The following is a 21430-nucleotide window of genomic DNA, read 5'->3' on the forward strand; positions in this document are numbered from 1 at the left end:
TGTTCACTGGGCCAGCAATGCAATGTTACGGGCTTATAAAGCACCTTCTGCACCACGTGTCATTTTGAATGTGCACACATGTACTGTTTCCGTACAACTCTGCAAGAACTGGTTCCAAAGCTGAGATAGATGGGACTGACCTTTCCAAAATGTAATTCATAATTAAAGAAAAGAGAGAAGCTACCCTCTGTCTAGTTTCTAGCTTGCAGCTATTTGTTATGCTTATGTTCGACCTACCCTGTGAAATGGTCCAGCACATGGTACAACAGCTGCAAGGAAGGTAAATGACAATAGAGACCCCCTAAAACTAATGTCAGCTAATGAAATAAAGCTATTTACAGAATTTAGTTACCTCCCAGCTGTTTAACAGGCTGCAGTTCAGGTTACTTTGGGATAAATGGAAACCAAAAATAAGGTTATGTTACAATGGAAGAAGACACCAGTGTCATTCTATTGTAAATGACGTCTGCTTGAGTGAGAGAAAAGGCTGTATAAAAAAAACAGGAAAGCACAAGTCCTATGCTTTGAAAGTCAAAAGAGGCATGTAAAATAATACACCTCCTGTTGCTTAAGTCATACTGATCCCTTTGAAGAAAGTATGGAAAATAAACTCACAAAGCTTTCAGTAATTAACTTATCAAATCATTGTATGTATGGAGTGGATCTATGATTTTGGTGGATTTCCATGTCATTATCGCTAGCCAGCAGTGATCTTGCAGCAGCTGCCAGGCTGGCAATTCAATTTGCATCCTCGCTTCTGTGGGACCACAAAGGATTTGCAACATGCACATGGGCAGTGGCCCTGCACAGCTCTGCAAAAACTGTTGTCAAAGCCAATACCAAAGAGAAACGGGATGTAAAGCAAAACATTTTGAAGGTAGAAAACTACAACAAATAGTTGGAAGAGACTGAAATCCACACACTTAAGGAAGAGACAGTAACTGCCTACAGGAGGGTAGATGGATGAAGTAGCTAGATAATGAAGTGGGAAGAAACAAGGAAGGGGAGCTAACGAGGGAATCTAGGACAGGAGCCAGTCAGTAAAGATAGGAAGTGTCTGGTCAGAAATATCTGAAAACATACCTGGAGGACACCGAGCCTTGCTAGCAGAATTGCCATGCAATGCATTGAGAGAACAAGATGGGATGAAGGTAAAGCTGTAATTCCTCAGGGACGTAAACTGAGGTTGCACAGGAGAGTCTAATTCTGGCATTTCCAGACCTCTGTGCACACAGTTCCTTATTTCTCGTCTTAGTTACATTCCACTTAGCACTGACAGAGACACTTCAAAATGGGCCCTCAGCAGATCAGATAAAGTTGGTACAGCAAAGTGATGATATACTGAGTAACAGAATATATGTACAGACTACTATATAGTCATCCTTTAAGTGTTTATGGCTTGAGATTTGAAACCGTAAAGATGTATCCAATGACAAATTTATTTTGGCTTTAAGTTTTGCTATGAAAGTTTTTCTCAGCATGGTGGGGAAGGAAAGATCTGTCAAAAGTATAGTCCTTCTGTAAGGTTCTGGGAATGCTTTTTCTTTTGGCAAGGTTACAAAGTGGGCTTCTGCAGTGTGCCGAGATTCACCAGAACCCTTCCTGTCTTTCTAAGCTCTGTTATATCTACTACATTGCCAATAACTGTGACATAAATAGCATGGGATTTTACTTTGCTTTTAGAGCTCTATCTAAAGGAAATGCGCAGTGATACATGGACTTGTACCAACTCTCTGGGTTTATGCTCAGTAATATCAACCTACAGATTGGGCAATACGTTTTTAAAGTGCTCTCAAGTCTGTGAGGGAGTTCACTGTGTGTTTTAGAGTCTCCTGAATGGAACATGCAGCAAAACTGAGATTCACCAAGTATTTTGTTTAACAGAAAAAGAATCAGACTAAAAGAAAACAGGGCACTCTATCCACAGTGTATTTCCTGTACAGTCCTGTGATTGTGCAGTTATTGCTGAATCGAGTCAGATTTCCACTTCTATTGTTTGGCACTTGCACCTGAATACTCCCACTGTCAGTCATCACTGTGAAGTGTTTAGGGCCTAAACCCATGAGTGAACAGGGTTGGTGCATGTGATGTGAGATTAGATATAAGAACTGGTACCTGGATGCTGGCAAGGCTCCACATGTGTCTTCTGTTCACACACGTTTCCATGCAAGAATACAATATCACTTAATAAGCGTATTTGCTAGAGATTTTTTAATACGCTCATATTTCAAGCTGTGAGGAATGTTTTAACAATTCGTGTCCATAAAGATCAGTCCTGTCTGCCTCTGGGCCCTGCACTGGCAATTTAATTCTTGAACCACAGATGCAGTGTATCCCAGTCTACCCCTCATTCTAGTCAATTTATCAAGTCCTCAGAAAATACTCCTCAAATTTATGAACCTGTTTGCTTTTGTTATTCCGGACTTCTATTTCTAACAGTTACAGCCTTTTTTTTGTCTTCTTCGAGATTAATTTAACACGGCTATAGGTGTGACTGTCCCTGTGAATGGCTGGTGAAGAATGTTTTAATTACTGGTGAAATGTCAATAAGAAAGCTATTTGTGTTTGTATGAAGTCTTTGATGTCTGGGGGTTTCAGAACAACTGATAACAACTAGTGACTGTTATGGGATACTATGCAAGCCTCTGATATCTGGCCAGGTGGCCAAGAGATTAAGAAGAAGAAAAAAAGAAGCTGAAGGACGGCTGGGAGACAAGACCTGCAGGGGATGTTCTATAAACTTGATACGGTGCCAAAGGAGTACAAAGGGGAAGGACGAGAAAAAAACTTGGAGAGGAAGACTACAAGCCTTCAGCATGAAAGACCCCTAGAGACCCCCAGAGGGACCACCAGAGATTGATACGCATGCTCCAGTAGGAGGGACTGGACCCCAAAAGCTAATTATAATAACCTGTTTTTTTTTAGAAGTAGTAATGAATATGTATTAGTCTAGGAGCATAAAAATCAGCTACTTGATGTAACTGGTGTGCGTCCTGGTGGAGCGGAGACTCCTGGTGCACCCAGCGCTGTTTGCTTACCTCTATTCTTTTAATAAATCCTATTTTTTTATTTAATCCTATTCTGAAGAATGAGCCATTTCTAACAATTTGGGGGCTTGTCCGGAATGGCTATGGTTCCTGAATTCTGATTTGATCTAGGAGAGGCGCCCCACCATTTGGTGGCTCCTGTTTGAGTCGGATCGGGACTAATGCCATCCTGAACCTGAATAAAGGTAAGCAAAGAATTTGATTTTTTTTTGAGCTCCCTTGCCGGCTGTTTTTTTTTTTTCCCGTAATTCTGTGCGCAAAGATCCGGACGAAGACGACAGGGTCGTTTGGATACCGTTCGGTTGGATTCCGGTGTCCGGGATCGAACCGGACGAAGACAACAGTTGTTTGTGGATACCGTCCAGTTTGATCCCAGACAAAGACAGCAGAGACGCTTGTGGATACTGTCCGGTTGGATCCTGGACGAAGACGACTGAATCGTAAGTGGATACAGTCCGGTTGGGTAAAGGTGCGGTTGCCAGTGTTTGTGTGTGTGAGAGTGTAACTGAGACTTCTAAAGTCAGCGTGGAGGTCTTTTTGTTTTCTCACCGGTTCTAATCTCCTGTGGGGGGGTTTGGCCGGTGAAGGGAGTGATTCTATAGAAGTGGTTCCTATAGAATTTGGGGATACGTGGGTGGGTGACAGGTCCTAAACCCCCTGCAAGACACTCTCACTGGGGGCAACCAAGGGCTGTGGGAATTGCCACAAGTAAAATTCCCAGATGGATCAGATAAAATTGAAGACCAAGGACCAGGAAGAAGGGAGCAAAAAGTCCATTATGAATAATGATTAGAAATTGGAACAATAGGGGCCCCAGAAAATTAAAGAGTAAATTAAAAATGATCCAGTATTATATGATAGAATGACCAAAAGAACCCTTAAGACCCCATGTATTTTGATCCACGGAGGACGGGGTCTGTCAGGCTTTGAACATTAATAGTGGAATACCTGTGGATCCGGAAAAGAGCAAGCTGAAACATTGGAATTAGAAATTAGAGAGCAATTGATTAAGAATGAATATGTGCTACATTTGTGCCTGTGCTGCACTTATACCTCCAGATAACAGGAGCCTCTCGGACCCCGAGAACCAGATCAAAAACAACCTCATGGTTTGGACTTTAATCAAGGGGTCTGAGATAAGGAGGACTGTTCACAAAGGGACAGGTTATGCATATGTATAGGAATGTTCATGTATATGTAACTCTTTACTAAAGCAAGTTGCCATGTTAGGCGTGCACAACTTTGGTAGGACTACCCGCCCCATGCTGCATGGCGTGCACAACTTTGGTGGGACTACCCGCCCCGTGCTGCATGGAACTGAGTAAACATACCTACTTTACAATCTTACTGATTGTGGAGTTAGCTTTCTGTGAGGCATTTTGGTGAGCCAGGCAGGAGACACTCTGTTAGGCTGCAGGATCGGCTGCAGCGCCGACGCCCCTAGGTGTACCCTGAGTGTTTTGCTCGGAGGGGACTCCACTCTCAGCTGCTCACCGCAGGAGCAAAGATCTCCTGAAACTGCAGACAAATGGTATGTTTTCAGCTGCTGGAGGGATACTAACTGGAGTGTTAATAATTGTATGTGTTTTTATGTATGTATTTTGTGTTGACAGCATTTGTGTAAATGTAAAGGTTTGAAACAAAGTGTTCCAAGTCACTTCACGAAGAACACAGTCAGAGACAATACTTATTTGGTTGGTTATCATTGTAAATTATATTCCTGTAGTATGAATGAAATGTGGTAGAGGCCTCTGTGTGCGATTGTGCTGTGTGAGTGAGATGCAAAGCGAGTGCAGAGTTCCGATCCGTGGGTCTGTACTCTCTGCAAGGGGAGTGGGCAGAGATGAACGAAGTGCGTGACAGACTGAAAAGAAGTGCTGTTTTATCCAAGTTTTGAGTGGTGGTGCCTAATATATGGGCCTGGCGATGTATCTTGTGATTCTATTTTTGCTCTTATATGCTTTGAGTGTGACAAGAAAAAGGCAGGAGCATGAGCTGACTCTACTGGCGCTTTCGGCCGTGCTTCCTGCAACATATGAGACCCGAACAGGCTGAGGCCCGCACAGGCTGAGACCCGGACTCGCTGAGACCTGAATAGGCTGGGAGCCCGGAGCGGCGCCGAGAGATCGAGTAGCTACGGGAGACCAGAGGCGTCAGTGGACACCGGTAGCTGATCCTCACCGTGAGGCGAGTTGGCACAGAACAGAGGGGCGGACATCAGGACCCTGCAGCCTGTCTGATGTGACCATGGAGGCAGCGGCAGCTGTGCTGAGCTGTGCTGCTTCACTCTAGCATTCTTTTTAGAAGAGGTTTATCTTGCAATGCAAAAAAGACTATTAGTCCCCAGATCGGTGTTATAACTATTACTAATGACGACTTAGCTCTATTGCGGGGCAGGAGTGTAGAGACACAGATTACACTGCCAAATGACCACCGGCAGGCTCTTTCACAAACCTCTTCTAAGGTTGCAGCTGGCAATGCCTGCAGCCGTATAGCAGACGTTACACTCTCTTTCCTAACTAGTAATCATGTGTCTCATCCATTTGTGGTGAATGGTCAGTGACAAAAAGAAAAGGGGGAGAGTAAGGGGCGACAAAGACAGAAACGGTACCAGGAGGATGCCACTGACACTAACAGCATGGGTAATAGGAGTAGTATAAGTGACACAAGTGACGGTGTGGGGCGGCGGCGGGCACTGCTGCGCTGCAGGGTGCTCTGCCTGCTGCTCGCCCTCACCTGACTGTGCACTGCTGCCGACGGTGCTAGAGCAAAATGATGAAGACTGCTCAGATGGCAGTGATGAGAGTGCTTGTGTGAAGAAGATGTGTACTGAATCTGACTTTGTGTGCAACAGTGGTCAGTGTGTGCCAAACAGATAGCAGTGTGATGGGGATCCAGACTGTGAAGATGGGTCTGACAAGAGTGCTGAGCTGTGTTATATGAGAACATGTCAGGTAAATGAAATCAGCTGTGGTCCTCAGTCAACCCAGTGTATCCCAGTGTCCTGGAAATGTGATGGTAAAAAAGACTGTGACAGTAGAGAAGATATTGTGGCAATGTGACTTATAGTGCAGCAGAGTTCACATGCAGTAGTGGGCAATGTATTTCCAAAAGCTTTGTCTGCAGTGGTCAAGGTGACTGCTCCGACCACTCAGATGAATCTTTGGAGCAGTGTGGCCGCCAGCCTGCACCTCCGGTGAAGTGTTCTGTGAGTGAGGTGCAGTGCGGCTCAGGTGAATGTATCTACAAGAAGTGGCGATGTGACAGAGATCCTTATTGTAAGGATGGAAGTGATGAAATTAACTGCCCTTCTTGGACCTGCAGGCCAGACCAATTCAGATGTGAAGATGGGAACTGTGTCCATAGGAGTAGGCAGTGCAGTGGTGTGAGAGTCTGTCCGGATGGCACTGATGAAGCAAACTGTAACAATGTTATTCAGTGCTCTGGACCTGGCAAATTTAAGTGCAGAAGTGGAGAATGCATAGATATCAATTAAGTGTGTAACCAGCAGAGAGACTGCAAGGACTGGGGTGATGAGCCCCTGAAGGAATGCAACATAAATGAATGTGACTGTCGAGAAGAGAAACTGTGGAGATATTGATGAATGCCAAAACCCTGTAGTCAAATCTGTATCAACCTGAAAGGTGGCTACAAATGTGAATGTAGCCATGGCTATCAGATGAATCCTGCTACAGGAACCTGGAAAGGGCCATACGGCAAAGCAAATTACATAACCCTTGCTTAACTTGTCAGAAGATAAAAAAGAAAGTGTTTCAACAAGCAGCTACGGGAGGGAAGAATCACTGAACCCCCGATGTGAGGGACTGTACCTTGTTTTACTGACTACTTTTACTGACAGCTGTGAGAACCGCAGAAAGGGACATTTCTAACAAAGCTACTAAAATCCTATAATGAACAACAGCTTTCTCCTGTCCTACGTCTAAACACTCTAATTAGAGCCTGGAATTCACCTTCAGAGGGAATAACTGTATTCTCTTAGCAACTCTTACAAACCATTGAAGAACCACTAGGCTAACCTTCTCCTTATTTCTGTGAAGTCCTGTACACAAGCCAAGGGACCTGTTTACAACTTCTCTGACCTCTCCTGAAGCCAGAGTGCAGTTAGTGCACAAATATCACCTGGGACACCATCAGTTCTGTGCTGCTGTTTCTAACCATCATGTAAGTAGGCTGATGAGTAGCTATGTCATAACTGGTTTGGCTGCACTGCCTATAGATGCAGCTTATACCTAAACATAAGCCTAAGACCAAAATCCAGCCATCCCCGTGCCATCAGCTTGTTTTTCAGAACTACCTTTCTTCTTCTATAACAGTTAAGCTTTTTCTGGAACAGTCTCTTTCATTAAAGAGTACGACAAAATACAGAGTGGTCTTTCCCAACATTACTTAAATAGGATAAAACTGGATAGAGAATTTCCATGCCATGTAAAACAAAGTAAATACGTAGGATCAGAAATAAGGTGCAGACTTAATATCCTGGTTTTGGAACACCTTTATTTATCCTACAGTTGGGATTTATCCTATCCCATCCTGTCCTGTCCTGTCCTATCCTGACCTTTAAAACAAGCCTGAGGAGGGGTGTGAAGAACTGAATTGGATAGCATTACACTAAGCCTGTCCTCAGAGGTCTTTAGAAATGCCTGGTTTTATTTCGGGGTGCTTGACACTCAGTTCATACAAGAAGCATTACTGCTAGCCTTGGAGACAAAAGTTCTTAAATTCATAAATCTACAATGCAAGGTATGTAGTTGAAAAGAGTACTTTTATGCTACCCATCTAAATTTTCTTAACAGTGTCCCATCTGTGTCCCTTCAAGTGCCCATACAATCAATTCTTTGCTCTTGGGATTGCTACTAACACCCCACAAAGTGGTGTGTTCTCTGCTAGGGACTAAACTGAGACCTATGAACAAGTCCCACATGGGTTGCAGTCTGCTCATGATAACTTGATCGTAACAATCCATGCTGCTGACACACAAGTGAGAGAGCCTTGACAATTAAATCCCAGTCATTAGCATCACCATGGCGGTAGCCACTTAGTCTCAGCACTGGGCATGACTGCAAAGGTATTTGCAGTGTAGTGGAAGTAAATAAATAATAAAAAAAAGGTACTGTCTGCTCCATCATCTCTCTAACAGTAATCTGGAGTGTCACTTGTTCCCGAGCTATTCCAGACAACCTGAAATGCACTGAGGAGGATAACAAGAGTAATTCTGCATGAGTGTTGTGATAATGGACTGTGTGCCTGTGCCCAGCTTATTTGGATTGTTTCCATTACATTGCCTCAGAACATAACAATAGGTACTGCAGAAGAACCAAACAGAAAACAGGAGGATTGCTTATGAACCACCTTGCTGACTTGAACTCTAGATTTAAAATATATATGCACCAGTTCACTAGGACTCCTCATGAGAAAGAATTGTGGGGACTGCAACGGTGGAGAAAGGGCTCCTTCTCCCCCACTCCTGCAAGCACACAGGCTTGCAGATAAGCTAGTCCCTTCTCCCGTCCTCTGGTTTCTGGTAGCTGTCATCTCTACTCTGCTTTTTTTTACCCACAAAGCAGACAGCTGCAAAGGGATGGACAGCTACACTTCTCATCTGGCCCCATCAAGTAATCAAAGGTCACTTCTCAAATATGCTAAGTTTTCGCCATACTTATTGAAATGGAAATAATTACTTGTCTGTTCAGAAAAAAGGCACGTCTTGCCTATTTAGTTCCAAGGGTAAATCCTCTTGATTACTGGAATTGGGATTTCCTTACATGCACTACTGTGAAAAGTCCAATTCAAGAGCAGCAGAAATTACTCAGGAAGTGCTTAGCAGCAAAGGTAAAGGAGAAAGGAACAAGTGTTTTTAAGGATTGTAATGAGTACCAAGCAGCAGACTGATTTCATTTCTCTCTCTCTCTCTTTTTTTTTTTTTTTTCTTTTTCTGCTTAGGAAACACCTGAACCAGATTGATGCCTCTGCTCCTGTTTCAAGAAGCTGAATGTTTGAGGTCCAGCAAGGTATTCTTTTTTTGAGCCAACAAAATGCCTTACAAGTTGCTGTATCTCCTTCTCTCTCCTAACAGCTGGTGGCTGGATACCACACCTCAGGAATTCTACTGTTCATTAGGCATGCATTTCCTCCTCCTAGAGAAAAGTAAAAATGTAGCACATATTAAGATGTGAACATCTCTCTGAGATGGGCTGAACTGGGGAGGCAGATGGCATCCTTACAAGTGCAATGTTTTAAGTGAAGTTTTAAAGAGTAGGGTCATTGCAAGCTTCCTCACTCTATCCCAATACAGTACTGCCATCTTGCCTCAAGTGCCTCCTCCTGCAGCCAGAGGGACCAGATAGTAGCCCTTTCCCACTTTGATTCCTTTTTTTTTTTTTTTTTTTCAGGTTGTCTACTATGGTAACAAACCAAGAAAACTCCTTTACTAAGCTGGCAACTATTGTCTATTGAGAACTGGGAGGAGGCTCACAGTTCCCCTCAATATCAGATTTCAGGGGGGAAAACAGGAGTTTCATGTCATTCTTAAGTCTGAGTTCGGTTCACACTCACAGGCATTCCCATATGTTGACTAGATGTCTAAAGACATGTTGTCAATAGGATAGTTTATGAAGGTCTTTATTAAGGTGGTCTGTGTGGAAGAACTTCCTAGTATAGCTGTATGACTGAAGTTATAGTGATTTAGCTACTTCTATAGATATTCACTTCAAAATAAAGATGATTATTTTCTTGTTTAGGTTATGCCATATTGAAAGTGACACAGACAAAAAAAGGACACTCTTGTTGTGAATAAGACTACTCATATAGTAGGCATCCAGTGATTTAATTTTACCTGTTCCCATTTCCAATGTAAAAACTACCTTTTCATGGGATCAAACCTTCTATGTTTCTGAGTCAGTGGTCTCTGGGGTCTTGGAATTTCCTGTCTACTGTATGATTTCATGATTGAGAAGTTAGGACTATATGGGCATTATGATTGTTTCCATAAGAACATAAGACCACAGTAAGTCAAAAGACTTTCCACTCGTATGTCTTAATAATAATTTTTTACAGCACCACAATACATAGTAACATTTGGAAAAAAAAAAAAAGAACAACTGTCTATAACAATCACTAGCAGTACAATATATAAAGTCACTGTTATTCTTTGAGGTAATTAGAACATGGATTTGCATGTGCATGTGAAGCCACACTGCAAAGCTACACTTGAGTCACTGTGTCTTCACAGGTGCTGTATGCACCTCACTTTCAGAAGCACATCCCACAGTCCTGTATGCTGTAGCAAACTTAACTCTTCTGCTATTCTTTCTCCCATGCAAGAGCTTATAGATATGGAGCTTACAGACCTACTTATCTCTATCTCTACTGGTTCAGATAACTCATCCACGCAAAATGGTAAGTGACCAGCCCAAATGAGAGCTTCCCTTGGGGTTTAAGCTAGTGCTTTTGACAGTCTGGCCTGATTGAAAGCATAACTCTATCATGTAAAAAGATTTTGCATGTGGGTGAATAAGTTTTGATAGGGATACCTGAAGGAAAGCTTGACTCAGCCATGAAGCAAGGGCTTCTAACCAGGGTTTGATGAGCTGCTACAAGTCAGCTAAGCTAGTGACAAGCCAAAATTTTAACATACTGTAATCTGAAGTATTCTCTTCAATCTGTTCAGTTTTGTTTGCTGAAACTAAAGCAAGTGTGTCCTTCATCTTATTTTCATTTGCTCTGACAGAACTGTGTGTGCACAGTCAGTCACTGCTGATAATATTACACGTCCCAAGATGTTTTCTGAGCTGTGAAGCTCTTACAGTGCAAATCAACATCAAGCCCATAGTACTAAAGGCTTCCTCCTCATAAAGCTCTAAAATGCCACTTAGTTGTCTTTGGCAATTCTAATATTTCCACTAAACCCTGACTATCATGTAGCAAATGTAGAGATCAGAAAGCAAGTTACTTGGTCATAGTTTTCTTGGGTGGCCAACTCACTTTACTTTAGAGAGTTTCTCAGGAACTGTGTTAGTCTTAATCAAAAAGCATTTAATCTAGTGTCACTGAGAAAAACATTAATTCACTGTACTTCTAAAGTACCTCTCATATCAAGATAGAAAAGCCTTTTCACAAGCACTGCTGACTCACAGTGCCCCTAGGAGATATGTGTTATTGCAGTCATTTTACACTTTATGTATACAGTGAGCAGAGAGGCACAAGCAGTAATCATACAGTTTCTTTTCTTCTTTCTACCCGATGTATATAGGCTGGCTATTCTTACTATTATTAATTATACACCATTCTAAATGTAAATAGCACTTTGGAGAACATTAACCATTTAGAGTAATATCAATACATAAAGTATAAATCAGTTATTATGGCCATAATAATAAGTGCATAGCTTAATGGGGAAAAAAATGCACCAATTATTGCAGCTTAAGTAACAGAACCTGAGAAGTAGAGATAGGTAATGTGAATACTTAACATTTCACGAGACATTTCCAACATCTGCATATTTATGGATATTTTGTACAAATAAAAATCCAGAGATAAAAGCAAAACAGCTGACTTCAGGAGATGAGTCTAGAAATCAAGAAGTTTGAGAGAGAAATTCACAACAACTCAAACTAGAGGGTCTACACATTTACAGGTGAGGGCTTCAGAACAGACACTCCAGGCCTTTAGGTAGGGTAGTGCCTTCTGTTTTCTAGATAGAATAGCGTAACTAAATTACAACTTTAAGCAAAAGTAAGATGCAAACATAAACTTCTCTAGACTTCCATGTGTGTAGCTGTGATCAAGTTATATTACCCAAACCCAGATACTTTGTATTTGTAGTTCTGGTATAGGTCTTACTCACCAAAAGAAAATTAAAATTATTTCCAACAAAATAGATCAACTCTTCTATTCGGAATTATAGTTTGTTTGTTGGTTTAAAAACTCTACAGTTCTTTTCTTGTTGCTGTTTGTTTCTGTTGAAAACTGAGTCGTAGAAACTTTACTCACCCCTGCTGACCAAGTAGGCCTTGTTCTGCATTCCCCCCTCTCACAGCTGGGAACTGAAGGATCTTTCCTCCAGCTACTTCCTGCATACAGAGTGCCTGTAGATGACAACAGTCATTATTTCCACACATTTACTTTAAAAAGAAAGTCAGTTCAGGAAACAAGCATGCTAATAACAAAAACCCTGTTTCCTCTGACTTTATGGAACTTTTTAAATAAAAGCCACTCTGGGAAAAATACACAATAACATGCAAGGTCACTAGCTGTCTCTAAGATACCTTTACTTTAAAGGATCAATCTCTCTCTTGCAGGATTTTCAGTTGAACTGGATTTCAGTAAGCATTGGTTAGCCAAAATCACAGTTGGATTGGCTGTCCATGAACAAAAAGTACTTCGCAAAAGCTTTAACAGCCTCTGAACAGAGATCACGTCATTTTTTCTCCTCACTGTCATTTTCCCTCCAGTTGATGCTCTCAGACTATCTGTCTTATACCATCTCTGCAAGTCTCACTGGAAAAATCGTCATGTCTTTGGCTCCCTGCTGTCGCTGTCTGCAGTTCTCCATAAATTCCTGGCAGGCAGGGAATAAGAATTTTTACTCCTTGACCCTGAGTTTCTGTCAGTTCCTTGAGCTGTGTTCAAACCTAATCTCAGCCCTGGACATACTTTTACCATAGAATCAGCTTTTAAATGGATCCATGTTTCCCCTGTCATGAACACTACCTTTAAGCAAGTTCACTTGGAGATTTCATAAACACTGGGTATTGTTATTATATCAGAGCAATTTCCAGAAGTGGATCTCTGGACTCTATCACTCCCTTGTATGACTTGGTCACAGACCGAATGCTGTAATGGGTGACAAGAAGATAAAGGGCCATCCTTAGTCATGACTTCTTGAAGGTCAGGTTGTTCTGCCAAAATTATCCGGGAGAGAATTGCTTTTTCACAAGCCAACTTGCAAACACAGTTTTCCCATAGTGATCAGCTTGCAATAGAAGCAAAGGACAATAAATGTACCTTTCATTCAGACAGATCTGCTGATATTTCCAGGGGACATGTGTGCTTAGAAGTGCTCACATCTCAAAAGCATTGAAGCTCTCCAGATTTTTCTCTCAGTGGCAGCCAGAGTTTGCAAGTGCCAAATGTGTTAGCACTTCTCAGTGCAGTGACGACATTTGGGCTGCAAAGTGATGCTAATATACATGAAGCAGGTCAGTGTTGCTGACTTTCTGAGGCTGTAGACAGTATACCTGCTACACAACCTATCACCTCTGGACACCTACATCAACAGTGGCAGGGGTATTTTGGTTTCTCACAGTCTTAAGAAAGTCTCTCACCAACCTTTATCTCTCCTCCTTCTCAACAAAACCATGTATAAATCCTTGATTTTCTTTCAGTGTCACTGGAGTACTCATAATGTAGCTCATACTGAAACAGTGAGTTGAAAGAACATTGCTTGCTTATGTTATTCAAAGACATTGTACATAATGTAATTTATTTCATGTTTTCTATATTTGATAACAAAGAATTATTAGTCTCTTTGATTTGCCCAAGTTTTTCCCTCCCACAAAATTTTAAGTCAGAATAACTTTTTTTTTTTTTTTTTTTACCCTGGAGCATCAGAGATACACAAATGCACATTACATCAGTGGTTTTTAAGCAGTAAACAACAAATAGATAAGGAAATAATTCAGACAGACTGGCATTCTGCCTGTCGGGTAGGGAAGCATACTGTCAAGTCATAAGATATCATGGCTGAGAAAGCAGCAAAAAAGAAACCAGAATTCCTACGGTCATGACAAAATGATGGTAGAGCATTTGGTACCTAATAAATGATGTCAGGATACTTTCATAGCTTTCTGCTAACAGAATTGTTTTCTTTACTGGATCATCCTCTTCCATAGCTATACTGACCCTTTGAATTCTAGATTAAGTTTCTAACCCAGTGAGAAATTGAAAAGTTTTTTTAAGGTTTTGAAGGCTACAGAAGAACTTAAGCTGGCAGAGGGCACATAAACACACAGGTGCAGACTAGTGGAGCACATGGCTGTCAGCCAGGGTGAATGACATTGTACTGAGCAAGCTGAGATGCTTTCCTTTATGTCTTAGCAATGATAAGCACAATTCATAAATCCGCACTGGTTAGCTGATCTACTGGAGAAAGTAGCTGACTTAATTTCGTAACATAGGATATTGCTGTAATATTGTTTGACCTCTTGGTACTCAAAAAGTGCATCTGCATGTTTGTACATCATTTACACTGGCCAATGTTATTGCTCGGCCTTGTCTGTAATATGTCAGAATCCTGAGAGAAAACAGAGAAATCTGTAAACGTTTCTCATTGTTTACTGGAAATTACATGGGTGGTCCCACAATGTACAAAAGTCCTTGGGCAAGTAAAGAGAATGAATGCTTCATGATATGAGTGCATCTTGTCTCATTTGACTCTTCTTTTCTGAGCAAAAAGCATGAGAACTGCTGAGGAAAAAAAGAATACTAACAGGCTAGCTCCATTTGCTAGAGAAGAAAGTTGTAGGAATTGGCTCATTTTCACTGAAAAATGTATGCTAAATACTTTTCTTGTCTGCAGGTTCAATTTGCCACTGAAAGCTTAATTAACGTTCCCCAGCAACAGGGAAACATTCAGATTCACAAAATATGTTGGTCTTGGCTGAGGCTTCAAAGTGTTCTCTTTACAATATGCTCCATGGCTATTTTTAAACTCCTTGCAAAGTTCACAGCTGAGCATTTTGATTCAGAGTGAAATTCATCAACAACAACAACAAAAATATCATCACAACAATGTGTTTCTGAGGAAAATGGGATGAACCTGAAATGATGAGCCTGAAATGCAAGAAGCTTGGCTTAAACACTGTGACTTATGGCAGGAGCAACTTTTCCCTTCCTATCAGTCTAAGAAAAAGAGGATAATTGGAAACCAAAGAGATTGTTCAAAGAGTTCGGGAGTGTTTTTTTTTGTTGTTGTCAGCACCAAAGAAAACTGTGCACAGCCTCAGGAGGGACTCAGAAGCCAAAGTGGAGGAACCATAATGTGCCAGCTGAAATTTCATATTGGTGGATAGATGCTGAGAGGAACAGCCACTATATACCCTACCATCGTCTTATCAACTGCAAGGACTCAAAGTAAAGCTACAAGCGTAACTGGGACAGGATAATGCAACTCCTGTTCTGTAGCAGTTAGAAGGACAAATGCTGAGTTGCAAACGGAGAGGCAAGGCAAACTTCTTTAAACACCATCATGTCACCGAATGTACTTTGTTCTGTACAGATTGCAGATTGATGCAATTAACATACAAAAAAGAGGCCAAAAAGATAATGTTTGGGATATGATCGTATACTTCTGGGATATGATCATATACTAAACTGATTTTGAAAAGCATAATTCAGTATCTGAGAGGAAAACGTAAAAATACTTTGAATCACTATTTTGATTCAATAGCATTGACCTAACATTGCTATATTATGGCATTAGGAAAATAAATATCCATACTTAATATTGATTAAAAGTATGTTTGCAGCAGAAAATAAATGTGAAGTTAGCAATACTGATTTCTCTAAGTCTCTGATATTAGAAAGCATTTATGAACAAGTCTGAACAGGGAAGCTTTTGTGAATCAAGAACTAAGCAAGACTGTACTTATGCATACTACTGTGGATTGCAGTTGCTCATAGCATTTATAAGCCTGCTAGTTAAAAGTTTTGAAGCAATGAAAGAAAAATCAAAAGAAAAAATAATAAAAAGTAGTCATATATTCAAAAACATCATTCCATCATATATTTGAAAATCATCATTCTGCCACCATCACTAATAATGTCTAAGTACTCATATAAATCTGCCTGAAGATCTTGTAATTTTTGCTTTGTAATAAAATAAGAATGATGCCTACATCTCTCTATATATTCATTTATGGAAAAATCCTGCAGTAATATGTACTACGCATGAATATTTATCAGAGGAAAATAATGGTTGTACCCATATTTAATTTTTAATCTGATATCTTGGATATTATTAACTTTCCTGACAGTATTAAGAGGAATAATTTCATACTTCAGTAGTGAAAAGAACTGCAAATGAACCATAAGTAAATAGAACTGAATTATCTTTTGCAAAGATCTGGGAAAGAGAGACTAAGGGTATGCAAGTTGCATGAGATTACCTACAGAAAATCAGACACATTTAATGCATGGCAGACCACCATGCCTTGAGTTCTGCCTCCAGAGTTCCCACACTTTGGAGATAGGTCTGTGGGCAGGCCCTGTCTCTATGCCTGCAGACTGGGGACATGATTGCATTACACTCTCAAAGGTGTTTTGCTTTGGTTTCATGTTGCTTGCTTTACTGAGAAAAGTTTTAGCCTTAATGATTGCAAGGAAAAAAATAATCTTGAAAACTGAAACCAAATGTAGCCTGTGGCAAGAGTGCTGGCCTCCATCTGCAGGGATGTGAGAAGAGACAGGAATGCAGCAAAGAAGACTGTGTGCAGTTCACCCCAGCTGTGTCATCAAATTCCCTTTGGCTCCCAGGAGAAGCACTGGGGGACATCCTGTGTGTGCATGTTGTGCTCTGGGTCTGAAGAGGACTGTTCCTTTGCAGTGGAGTTGCCACTCTCCCTGCCCATGGCACTCAGGTTTACATCATGGAGCAGTATTGAGTGCATGAGCTGGATTCCTCTTGAATGAAACCAAGCCACAAGATGTTCTCCAAAGCAGCTGCACCTCAAGCACTCTGGCTGCAAATGGGTGTTCAGATGGAAACTACTTTGAGCAGTCTAGTGGTGAGCATGAGTGGGTGTCGCAGCAGCCTGGGAAATTCCATGCCCAAAAAGGACCTGCACTGTGCAGATGTAGGTGCCCCCTCATGGTCTGTTGGACCAGCCTAGAGCTGGGACAAACTAAATCACCCTTAAAATATGTATAGGGTGAAGGCCAGATCCTCAACACCAGGGGTTTTGCTCTACAGACTGTCTCCTCTTTGTCCACAGCATTTGTGTATTGGAACACAACCTGTGATGCTACCAGCAGCCCCAGTTTACAAGTGCTAACTTCTTCCCAGCTTTTCCCTGTCTGAGAAACAAGCAGAGGAGATATGGGAGACCCAGCTCTGCAGAAGATCAGAGCATCACAGAAAGAGCCAAATCAAGTTTTAAGAAATGGGAAAAATCTTTCAAACAGATGATCCTACCATTACGACAGAGCAGGAAACAAACCATGAACTCACTCCATCAGGTCTTAATCTGCCTTGCCTGGATTTGGCATTTGAGAAGGATGTTCCTGCATGGTTATTATTCAGATAAAGCTAAGCATAAACACTTTCCTAGCTCAAGCTGAAAGGCTTTTCATAGGCTGGCACTCCTAGAAAAGGGGAAAAATTCCTGAGAACTACATGGTCACTTATCCACACCAGTCACAGACTGACCTCGTTAGTACATTCAAAGAATTTGACTGGCCTAGTTCTAAACACTCACTAAATAAAGAACTGTTGCAAAGCTGTCCTCAGGAGCTGGATACCCAGTTCCTTTAAAATTAATTGGAACTGAGCACTTGAAATTTGTAAGTGGTTTAAAATACTAAATGGAGCAATGAGCACAACAGGAAAACCACACTACAGATCATTAAATCTATGTTTTACATACATATGCAACCTAAGCCTCCCTGCTTTTCACTTGTTTCTATTCCCTTCAGCTCTATATCTTGGATTGAAGAGTTTTCCTTCTTGCAGAGGAGATTGGGGTCCCTCTGTATGATGATCACCTTGCTTGTCAAACACACATCTAGGTCTTTTTAATCTTAATGAATCAATCTCCTCAGACACTAATTCACTTTGTCATCCTCCCCTGAACTATTTCCAGTATGTCAACAGCTTTCTGGGTTTGAAGCACCCAAATTAAACACTAGCTTTCTCACCACTGCCTAATTAGCAATTCACTGCCAATGTAAGAGTGTCTTTCTTTTGTTGATTCCTAATATTCTGTCTCACTTTATAAAAGCATTAATATTAGTAGCAATTTCCTCCCTCCATCTTCCCAACATATGCAGTTCTACAGAGCAGTGGTCTTCCAGGGGGTGTGCAAGACAATGCATTGGGGTATGGAAAGAAAATGTTTTTGTACTATTAATAAGTAAAAGAAAATATGTAAAGTATTTAAAATTTTGTTCATCTTTATCTCATCCTTTTTTAATTTCTATTTTTATGTAGTTTTTACAATGTACATATTATTACAGTAGTAAATGTATATAATTTATAAATAAATAAAAATGAATATACTGGGGATGTGTGTTGTATGTTTTTTTACAGGTAGGAGTGTTCAATCAAAACAGTTTGGAGAGCACTGCAGTAGAGTGTGGAGGTACATCCAGGTAGTAAGATATATGCATTTTAAGTACTCAACAGTTCGTGTCAGAAACTCCACCGTATCACCACTGTTCCATCTGCAGCCCATACTGTGTCAGCTCCTGAACTCACCTGGCACAGGGTCAGGCCTTGACGACTGACACCGAGACTGCCTGCACAAGCTGCTGCCGTCATTCCCCAGGGTTAGTGGTCTAACCAGAGAAAAGTGAGGATGGGTGGGAGAGTCTGGACTTTGGCACCAGGCACTCTGATTAGGAAACAGGCATGCAAAGGTCTTTTTTTCCCTGTAAAGAGAAATTCAATTAACTTTACTGTGTATATTTCTCACATTTTGCACATGCATGTATGTGTACAGGATATAAAAAATGCATCCATATTGTATTTATTACTGCATTATTTATTGTATTGCATTATCATATTTATGATTGCATTTTGCATAGATTTACTGTGTTTACTGCACATGTACATCAAATTTATGCTATCTATTTAACAAACAGCACAAATATTTGACATGTTCTGCTTTTACTTGTAGGTGGAATAACTGCAACTTCTATATTGTTTGACATATCACATTATAATTTACCATTTGCCATTGCTTATAATTCTGCCAGACTTGAACTCTTTGCACTGAATTTTTACATAATTTCTCCCTGCCTCTGAGTTAGTTTCTTTGGAGAGATTGAGCAAAAGTGATTTAGCCATTTTTAAGAACACAGCTTGTAAAGAACAGCCAGTCCAATTGATGGTGAAAACTGTTCATCTTTCTGAACATCTACAGAAAGAATCTAAAGAAATGTAGAGAAAAGCAATTACTTCAAACATGAGAAGAGGCACCAACCTTCTTTTTTTTTTTTTTTTTTTTTTTTTTTTTAAATATATCCAGATCGGCTAATCCTTTATTTTTAGACTACATGTATATCAACTCCTTTGCACATGCTTTTCTGTTGTGAACCTGGCTTTAAAGTCCCTGGTACAAACATTTTGGAGGGGACTTATAAAGAAAATAAAATCTAATATTGTGTTCCTTATTTAAAATAGTCAATGACTCTGCTCAGGGGTGCGTGACCTCTGCTCAGGGGTGCGTGACTGAGACTCGGATGCTCAACTACATTGTTAAAAATTTAAGCAGAATTTTACTTGAATTTTACTTTTCACTTAGTCTTGACTGACTCCTATCAGGAATTTGGGGCTGGCTGGATACCTGTTTGGAGATTAAGGTTAATTCTTATTTTCAAAATTCCAAACCTTTTAAAAATTGCTTACCAAGATGCTCTCTTAAAAGCATCCACTTACAACACTAGTCTGGCACAATACTGTAGTTACAAAGTACACTCAATGAATGTCAGACACCTTTTAATGAAGCTTTGTCCTTTTTTTCTTGTTTGTTCTGAGTCAGCCTTCTTCCACTTTCTATCAGTTAATGTAAATGCCTGTTTCTCTTCCCATTCTTCTTTTTGCTTTGCTGTTGAGAAAGTTGGTACAACAATGTTCTCAAAGTCTTCACTTTCCTCTTTCGCCAGCCATCCTTGTTTTCCATTCCAGTAGAGAGGAGAGTACCAAGACACAGCCTGAAAAAACATATCACTTCTTATTTGTATTCTGCATTTTTTCATCAAGTTAAGTGTTTATTGTAGATAAATCAGGAAGGGATAGGCACTCCAATATATTTCTAAAATGTCTATAAATAGTAATGGCAAGCATCAAATTCCAGATTTTTTTCTTTGGTCTTTGAAATCAATTTCTAGTCTTTAAATATATCTAGGGTAGATCCATCATGTAAGAGGCTTGAAATTCCACTGCTCCAATTAAGTGAATCAGACAAAGAAGAAGACAGAAGACATGACACCTTGGCAAGTTTGTCAAAGGCTGATAAGAAATCTCTTCTCCATGGCCACAGTGGATAGGACAGGAATGGACTAAAACCAAGACAGAAGATGTTCGGTTTGGGCTCTAAGAAAGGTTTTCTAACCATATGGAGAGCAAGGCACTAAAACAGATTGTCTATTTACGGAAGGTCTTCCAGAATTACTTCAGCAAACCCCAGCTAGGAACAATCCTGGCAGAGGTGATCATGTTTCCCTTTCAGCCTCTGATTTCCTGGCTGTATGGACAATGTAATAGCAAGTATGGACAAACTGAGCTTAAAGAGAAGTAAATATGAAATGGTGATACTAGAAGTCAACATACACTTCCTAGTTTGTAAGATGTAATTTATGCTGCCTTGGGGAAGCCGTACAACTTACACTGTTTATGAAAACCACAGGTCTTTTCCTTCTGGTCACCTCTTCAAGTTTGTATAGATAAAAATTACCAAAATCATAGTTGCTACTGGATAGCTATCAGGTAAAAAAATGGTCTTGGGCTCTTTCTCATTCCCAAGTAAATAGAAGTTTGGCTAAAAAAATTCAACCTAGTTGACAAGCCAATGACATGGGCAGCCATTGGATGAATAGCCATCGGCACAACTGGATCTTTCATGGCTGAAGTACAGTGGCAGAGGATAGGCTGGCAAATTGCATATTTGTAGCCTTGCCTTTAACTGTTGTAAGGATTTTAGCCCTTCATTCAACAAGTGTGTCATCAATCTACTGCTTTCTTCAGTCCTTCAGATCCTATTATCATCCATACTGAAGAGAAGTTAACAGAAATCACAGCTTTTCTATACTTGGATTGCTTGGACTTGATTCTACCAGGAGTTAAACAAAATCACCCTAAACTTCTGGAAGGAAGTCCAGCAAGAGAGTTGTCTGGATATGGGAACATGGTGGCTTTGCTCGGGGCACTCACTTGACCATTGGGGTCACAGAGAATGGTAGTACAGTTGAGGCTTGTCCCAGATGTCTCCAGGCCATTCCAAAGAAAATCTGAGGGAGGTCTGTGAAGCACTTTAGCATCTGCTGCCCAAACCTGCAAAGATCAAGCAGTCAGCACTTTAAAGTCAAAATGGCTCCTGGATATTTATATAATGCTGGGACTCAGTAAAAACATCAGGTTTTCCTTTTCC

General features: G+C 40.7%; 1 protein-coding gene and 1 long non-coding RNA gene across 10 annotated transcripts in view; one reads left to right on the plus strand and one right to left on the minus strand.

The window, feature by feature from the left end:
• Positions 1-21430, minus strand: part of LMNTD1 (lamin tail domain containing 1) — a 209421-nt gene that overhangs the window by 16557 nt on the left and 171434 nt on the right. For 5 of the 6 annotated variants that reach the window (XM_068655845.1, XM_068655856.1, XM_068655875.1 and 2 more), the window contains 4 exons: positions 21214-21333; positions 19777-19994; positions 18538-18710; positions 12057-12151 (listed from right to left, as the gene is read on the minus strand). In XM_068655845.1, coding sequence (XP_068511946.1) covers positions 12057-12151; positions 18538-18710; positions 19777-19994; positions 21214-21333 — 606 coding nt within the window. The remainder of the gene's footprint in view (positions 1-12056; positions 12152-18537; positions 18711-19776; positions 19995-21213; positions 21334-21430) is intronic. The other variant, XM_068655893.1, reaches the window with a different exon arrangement.
• On the plus strand, positions 2412-16597 carry LOC137842174 (uncharacterized). Of its 4 annotated transcripts, XR_011088945.1 has the most exons (5): positions 2416-3487; positions 5015-7229; positions 9009-9076; positions 10389-10463; positions 14644-16597. It is a non-coding gene; the product is annotated as an uncharacterized lncRNA (long non-coding RNA). The 4 variants fall into 4 exon arrangements; XR_011088943.1 differs by having other exon boundaries at positions 2412-7229; positions 12365-16597; XR_011088934.1 differs by having other exon boundaries at positions 2417-7229.

The sequence above is a fragment of the Anas acuta genome, chromosome 1, assembly GCF_963932015.1.
Source record: "Anas acuta chromosome 1, bAnaAcu1.1, whole genome shotgun sequence".
NCBI lineage: Eukaryota > Metazoa > Chordata > Aves > Anseriformes > Anatidae > Anas > Anas acuta.